The sequence below is a fragment of the Cupressus sempervirens genome, chromosome 8 (genome assembly GCF_028749045.1).
Source record: "Cupressus sempervirens isolate cs-2001-9-10 chromosome 8, ASM2874904v1, whole genome shotgun sequence".
Taxonomy (NCBI): Eukaryota; Viridiplantae; Streptophyta; class Pinopsida; order Cupressales; family Cupressaceae; genus Cupressus; species Cupressus sempervirens.
The window spans coordinates 843,426,480-843,433,948 of record NC_143125.1 but is presented as its reverse complement, the minus strand read 5'-3'; the positions used below and the strand labels follow the sequence as shown (position 1 = coordinate 843,433,948).

The following is a 7,469-nucleotide window of genomic DNA, read 5'->3' as shown; positions in this document are numbered from 1 at the left end:
GATTTAAAATTATTCCTGGAAGGTGTATGTGCCCCTTGATGTAACTTAGTTGAGTGATTAATTTCCTCCTAAGTTTTCCAAGGTGAGGCTCTACATCAACAACAACCCAATTCACACTTGGGGGGCTTTTACACCAATCAAGCCTCTCAATGCCTAAGACTGTTGCCAATCTATTCTTAAGCAAAAATGAAGGCCTCTTCAAGGGCCCCATTTCCTTCTCTACTTTATCTCCCACTCAACATCTTACAATGGCCAGAGACAAAATTGGTACAGTAAAGAAGAGGTCCAATCCTAATTAGGGTTCCCAAGATCCAAAGTACTGATAAGAGACTAGTAAAGCTTTTGGGCTGATGTGTGGAGATAGAGCAGCCACTAATGGCCAAGTTCCCCTTCCCCTATTTTAGACAATGATTTCTAATATCCCTATTGTTTTATTTTAGAGGCACATCATTTTAATGATAGCCATCAAGTAGGGCCATGGATAATATAACCATAAATTTTTCATGTAACAGATACATAGTATTTGGTATAATGAAAAAATATGTCAATTCTACTAATAGTAAGAATGTTGTCATATAGATTTTTAATTCATAGAAAATTGAATACAAAATTATACTATGAAATATAAAATCAATGCTTTGTATTTCATTCCTAAAGCTACAAATAGAAACTAGAAAGGAAAATCAAGCATGAACACAAATTCATGTTTGTAATCACAATATTGAATTTTTTTGGTTGGATCCGCATCATAAGCTGCTTGTTGCTTCACCACTTTTAAAATCTCACTTTCTACCCCTATTGTTGGCTGAGATTTGAACTAAGACTACCTACAAAATCAAAACACAATAATACTCCTATTCAGAATCTAGATGTTCCTCCCTGCAATAACCATTCAATGCAATAAACTTTCAAATTCTAAGTCATAGCTATTGAAAATTGCAACAAAAATGATGAAGAAAAGGACATGATTGCTACTTAATTTTCATAGCTCAAAAACAACATATTGTCGATCATGCTTGTAATTCTAAAAAATACTTCTAAAACATGTTCCTACAATTGTACACAATCAACTTATCGACTGAGGCAATATAGGACTACCTTTGAAAATGAAAGCCTTTATTGGAAAGATCTGCAACTATACTCGCACAACCTAGTGATGACTCACATATATAGAATGCTATGGTGAGAATGACCTAAGAAAATGGACATGGCCATAGCCTTTGAGCTTCTGCTTCGGGAATAGAGATAGATGATAAAATATATAAATTGTGTATTTAAGAAAAATGTTTCAGCAGCAAAATGAATTCTAGAACTTTCGAGAATTGGTATGTGGATTGTTCACTTTAAATTTCCTTAGTTTTTGTTTCACATAATTATTTTCTCCTTGCTTTTTTCCCGCCCAACCAATAATATTATAAATAAATAACATTTTTCCAATTTAATAAATACTATAAAATATTACAACTTAAAGAATATTTAAACTTTAAAAATCCTTTAATGTTATTGGTCCATCTAAAGTTTTTATTAGTTTTTAATAGAACTAAACGATCACGTAAGTATTCCTACCACCAACAGGAACTAAAAATAAAATATTTTTGTCAAAAATAATAAGAATTTTTTATATTATATATTGATAGATCAAAAAGATGATTGACAAAATATCACTGGAAGGTGAGGCCTCAACCCTAAAGTATCAAGCGAAAACCAAAAGGTACATTAGAGAGAGTCGATAAAAGACATAGCTTAGAATATACAAAAAGAAGAGGCTTAAGAGAGAATATCATTGTAATCTTCCATCCAAGAGGTCAAACCAACAACGATCTCCATCCAAACAACTTTCTTTCTTTTCAAAATTTGAGTGAAGAGCTCGAATTTCTTGAAATGCGACCCTCTAGTCTCACATGCCTCATCGAAGGCATGTTGATTGGTGGCAATGCTAGCCCACTCATATCTATTCTTCATTTCGTATATAAACATGGTAGCATGGCCATCCTGAAGAAAACGTAACAACTTCTCCCTCTCTAGCCTCATAATACAATAGATCTTAGAAGTGATTTTAAAAAATATGAGTTTTAAATGAAAACCAGTAAGTAATCTACCACTGCCTTGAAATTTATCTTCATTTCTAAATTTTGAAATAAACCAAAGGCTGCAGGAAAAAAAGATTTGCCAGAACAAATTAGCATCTTTTTTAAGATTCTAAATATAATCAGTAATAATATCAAAAGTAGAACCATGTTCAGAGATAATGATACCAAAGAGCAGCCAAATCTCTCTAGCAAAAGTACAATCAAAGAACATATGTCTCAAAGAATCAGGGAAGTTACACACCAGGTAAGGGTCAATATTACCATAAGGAGATCTAATAGGGACCTTGTCAAGCATGAGCTGCCACTTGAAACATTTGATTTTCAGGGGGATGGGGGACTTCTAGAAATACATAAGAATATTAAATTATTATTATAAAAAATTAATAATTTTATCATCAAAAAATGAGTAGAAAAAATGTTATATGAAAATAAAAATATAATTATAATTTATTTTGGTGAAGTGATTTTAATTCTTACTTTTCTCATTGCCAACATATACATACATATATATCATTTAATAAGACAATTTATATATTTGTTAAATTTTTTGAAAAAATAATAAACTTTAGAAAATGTTTCAAATTTATTGTATTTCAATTCTGAATTTTAATTGAATCATAATGTGATATTCAATTGATTTGGGTGAATATAAATTCTTGTTTTTTTTTTTTAATAAGGAAAATGTGAAGGATACAATTCTCAGAATTTCTTCTTTTTGTGACAAGAGCGACATTTTCTTCATCGGGTAATTCGCCAGTCCGCATAGTTGCCACGATGAAAGCTAATCTTATGAGTTTGTGCTGTGTATTCTATGAGCGATAGTCATTTTGTTATTTGGTCTTTTATGAATGATCAGCAATGCGGGGTTGTAGGGCCAAAGAAGGAATGATCTGCTAACTGGATCGTAATGTTACAAGTAGTGCTAGTTCGATTTAAACATCTGCCACCCCACCATTCTTCAAGGTGAGCCTCGTAAAAGGTTGAAGTACGTGGGATAATGTTGTGAGTAATATTTGCTCAATGGTATTCGCTGCGGGAGTTCAGGACTGTTTTGTAGAAGGAACAGGGGAAATATGGGATTTGTTTAAACTTTGAAAGTGGGCCTCAAGTCTACATAGGGCACGCGGTCTGACTGCTCCCTTGTCTATTTCTCATGGTCTTTCTTTGACTTCTTACTAATTTTATATTGAATATTTGATTTCAGGTTTTTGATCTTCGAATACCTTGTAAAAAAAGGTGAGTTGTTATGCCCTCACTTGCTCCAAACACTATAGCTGAGACTGGATGTGTCAATTTTAGGTTCTGGAATCTCTAGCATGCTCGGAAAAAGTTTAATTACAGACCAATAGTTGAATTTAAACTTGGAAGCGATTTTTATGTGGACTTCTGAATATAAGGGTTTTGAGAAAGGAAAGAAAATTCAAATTTTACTGTTGTTGAGCGACCCCTGCATTCTATCTTCTCCCACTGTGAGGTGGAAGCATATATTGTGAAGAGTAGATTCAGGTCTGTATTTATACAATTTAATCTCAGGCATTGGAGATTTATATGTGAAATGTCTAGTGTGATCAATGGTACTAAACCTGAAAAAGTATACAGTAAGGGAAGTGATTAATGTATCTGTAATATAATTAGATACACGAATTGCAAATTCTTCATGCATTGATTTTCGTAAACCTGTTAAGTTCATCTTTGCAATGGGCGACCCATTTTGTCGATAGATCACGTAGATCCAATGTGTATAATTAGTTGAAGATACTTTCACTGAGATTTATGAGGATTTTATAAAATTTGTAAGTGCCTTAAGGATTTTCCTGGTGTGGTACTCCATGTAATTAGCAGTGTGTTTGAGATGTTTCAGGTCATTCATTTAAATTTTATATAATATATGCTACATGCCGTGCAATTAGCAGTGTCTTTGACATTTCTCAGGTTATTCATTTAAACTTTTACATAATGCACATTTTGCTTTCTTTATTGATGACATCTTTTGCTAGTTCACTTTATTATCATTAGCTTTTTCTTTCTACACGTGTTTCTGCTACTGGGTCGAATTAATTGTCAACTCATTATCAGGTGCTGCTAATTGATGAGGATGGAGAAATATGTGGATAAATAAAATCTGTTTATCTATAACTTGTTGCAGCCAGGTTATATAAGTTTGAATTAAATCATATGCACTTTTAAAAGTGAATAAAGTTAAAGCCCTTTTGCATTTGGATTAAAGGTTAAGCTAGATGCAATCATCTCTCAATGAGTAATGCTGCTGTTTAGTCCATGCATTCATAATATACGAACAGTTCAAGGAGATAGTTATGAAAGTATCAGTCTCTCCTGTTTTACACATTATTTATGGATTGGTGAATTTCTCCCGTTTGGTGTAGTTGCACATGAAGCCTTTGTAATGGCTTGAGGCTTCATTCAGTATGGTGATTGTTTGAGTTATAATCTTTAATAGTAGCTTCAAATACTACATAGGAGACTTGATATTGTCAAAGAAGAAAGCCAAATCCAACTTTAGCGCGAGGTCTATTTTTAATGATTTATTTATGGTTGATTAGCTCCAAGGGAAGTATTATTTTATGTCAATCTAATTATCTTATAATCCTGCAGCATATTTTGGATAAATGAATTATTTGAGACATCCCAACTTATCATGATACATTCTTCCATGATTTCCACTTATTAGTATTGCTAAGTTGTTAACATAAATTTGCAAGCAGTGTACTAATTGGTATATCATGCAAAGGTGACTGCATTCTTCTTTCCAGTAATTGGGTTTTACTGGCTGTTGCATTAATATAGAGATTCATGAAAAGGGCATTGATTCATTTGTGAAGAAATGGAGACCACGTGACTTTGTGTATTGTAATGACATTGATTTTAAAGTGACCATTTCAGTTATCAAGCATATTGTTAATGTGATTTTTATGAGGCATAGCTGGATTCTGTGAATGTGTAGACATAAGAGCCTTTAGAAGAATATTTTGATTTGTCATACATTGATCATTTTGATTCTGCAGGCTAGGGAATCATGAAATATGCATTGATCCTTTTCTACATTTTACTTCTATGCCCCTCTCTACATGATATCAGATGTCAATCAAAGTCTGATGGCCCAGATAAGAATAAATTTCGTGAACGAGAAGCAACTGATGACAATCTTCCACTTCCAACCTTGTAAGGAGTTTCTACACATCTGAATGGCTACTTGATTTAGTGGAAACATTAAAATTGTCTTGTTGATATGGTGTGTCTTGTATGTAAGATGGTTTTAATGTACTATAATAGATATCAACACAAGGAGTCTTATATTGCTAAAAGAGAAATTCTTAACAACTAATAGTAACACAATCCCTTGGTTTCAGCCAGAGAGACAGCTTAACTACTTGAATCTTAAGTTGATGCAGCAGGAATGCACAAAATTAGTGTGTTGATAAATCTATGGTGCAATGCATCATTTTAGCCAGTAAATATTTTTTCACAAATGATGTATCTAGTGACAGATTTTTCAAAATATTTCTTTAAAAAAGCCTCTTATTAATCTAGATGCACTGCTTTGCTTTACTCCCATAAGACCGTCTCTTCCCCATACAATTGCTTTGCATGTCATAAAATCTACGTTTCTTAAGAATAAATCTGTTATTATTTAAATTCACGGAAACCTAAAAAAGAAAAATCTGGATATAGATAACAAGAGAGGCTTGCTTGCAGAATCCATTCCAGTACATTTAAATGATGGAACTTATAAATCTAATTCTAGGAAGGATATGTGAAAATGATTACAGAAAGTGCAAACATGCTTGAACTTGACTTTTTTTATCCCATTTCTCTGATTTGCAGAGATGAGGATGCATTGCTTAATACACAGTGCCCCAAGAATGTGGAGTTGAGGTGGCAGGCAGAAGTAAGCTCCAGCGTCTATGCTACACCTTTAATTGCCGATATTAACAGGTTCTGATTTCTATTTCCGTAGTAACTTTTGATTGCATGACTTCTTTGGCCATTTTCCCTCATATTTGTGTCTTTAAGTAAAATGACAAAATCAAGTTATGTCTCCTTCATTATGTAATGTGGTTTTGGACTTGGGATGTTATGAGAAAGTATACCAAGTAAAACAATGAGAAGTATGCCTCCCAGGTGATACAGGCAAATCCAACGACGTACCTTATTAATACTTCTGCAGCCATTTATGTTGTTTGTTCAGCACTGTATTAATTATCATTGATGCTATAATTTTGTGGTTAATTGTTAGCCATGCTTGTTACAGTGGCGTGACATTCTCTCCAGTGTTTGCCTTGTTACACTTGGTTTATTTGAATTATTATATACCAATGTTTCTCTTCTTTCCAGTTTTGATAGAGGTTAGACCACTGTCATGACCATGTAGTATGTTTGTACTTTGAACAAGATTTGTGGTGGTAAATGGAGATTCTCTTAAGTTTTTAACATGTTTGATCCTTTGCAAAATAAATTTGTGCATTCATTTATGCTTTACTACTAGATTTCTCTTTGCACTATACTCAAATATACCTTTGCACTCCCTTGGTTGTTTCACGTCTATTGTGGCTATCCTTGACAGGAATTTGTTTCTTTGACATGTTTTGGCTAACATCATAATTATCTTATCATTATTTTCATTTTGGGCACAAAAGTGAAATTTAAAAATTCTCAAATGGTTGGTAGCAAATGTTTGTCAAATAATATCTTTTCCATATGAGCTCTTGCTTCTTGGGTCATAAGCTTAGTTGCTAGCTTATTTTATTCAATGGATCAATATTTTTCAAAAAACATGAGATCAACATTGATGTTTGTATGTAGGTGACAGTTTATTCAAAAAAATGTGTTAACGAAATGACAAATCTTGAACTGTTTTCTCTGAATCTTTATTGTTTTTCATATTTTCATTGAATTTTGCAGTGATGGTAAATTAGATATAGTGGTTCCATCTTTTGTACACTACCTGGAAGTGCTAGATGGTTCTGACGGAGACAAAATGCCAGGCATGTTCCTTTTGTTCATGTTTATTTTTTTAAACTTATTTGCATGGCATGTTCAACATTAACTTTGACCATGTTAAATGTCCTGTGGTTGTTCTAAAGTTGGAGAACTATCGATTTTATTTATACGAATGATATCTATTTTTTTTTTGCGAATGATAAGATGTGATTTTTTTTCCTCTTTTCCAATCTTGTAGGGTGGCCAGTGTTCCATCAGTCAACTTCCCATGCAAGCCCACTTCTCTATGACATTGATAAGGATGGGGTCAGAGAGATAGCCTTAGCAATGTATAATGGAGAAGTACTATTTTTCAGGTACTGAACAGGTGGCTTCTCTATCAATATGTAAGGTGATATGATTATGATGGCAATATTGCCT

The 7,469-nt window shown here is 33.1% G+C and overlaps 1 protein-coding gene across 3 annotated transcripts in view; it reads left to right on the top strand.

The window, feature by feature from the left end:
• Nucleotides 1–2,768: 2,768 nt before the first annotated feature.
• Nucleotides 2,769–7,469, top strand: part of DEX1 (defective in exine formation protein (DEX1)) — a 126,650-nt gene continuing 121,949 nt past the window's right edge. The window contains exons 1-6 of one of the 3 annotated variants that reach the window (XM_089795554.1): nt 2,769–3,053; nt 3,295–3,326; nt 5,114–5,270; nt 5,934–6,044; nt 7,011–7,093; nt 7,288–7,405. In XM_089795554.1, coding sequence (XP_089651680.1) covers nt 5,125–5,270; nt 5,934–6,044; nt 7,011–7,093; nt 7,288–7,405 — 458 coding nt within the window. In that variant the 5' untranslated portion in view covers nt 2,769–3,053; nt 3,295–3,326; nt 5,114–5,124. Of the gene's footprint in view, nt 3,093–3,294; nt 3,597–5,113; nt 5,271–5,933; nt 6,045–7,010; nt 7,094–7,287; nt 7,406–7,469 lie in introns of all 3 variants that reach the window. The other 2 variants (XM_089795555.1, XM_089795556.1) reach the window with 2 other exon arrangements.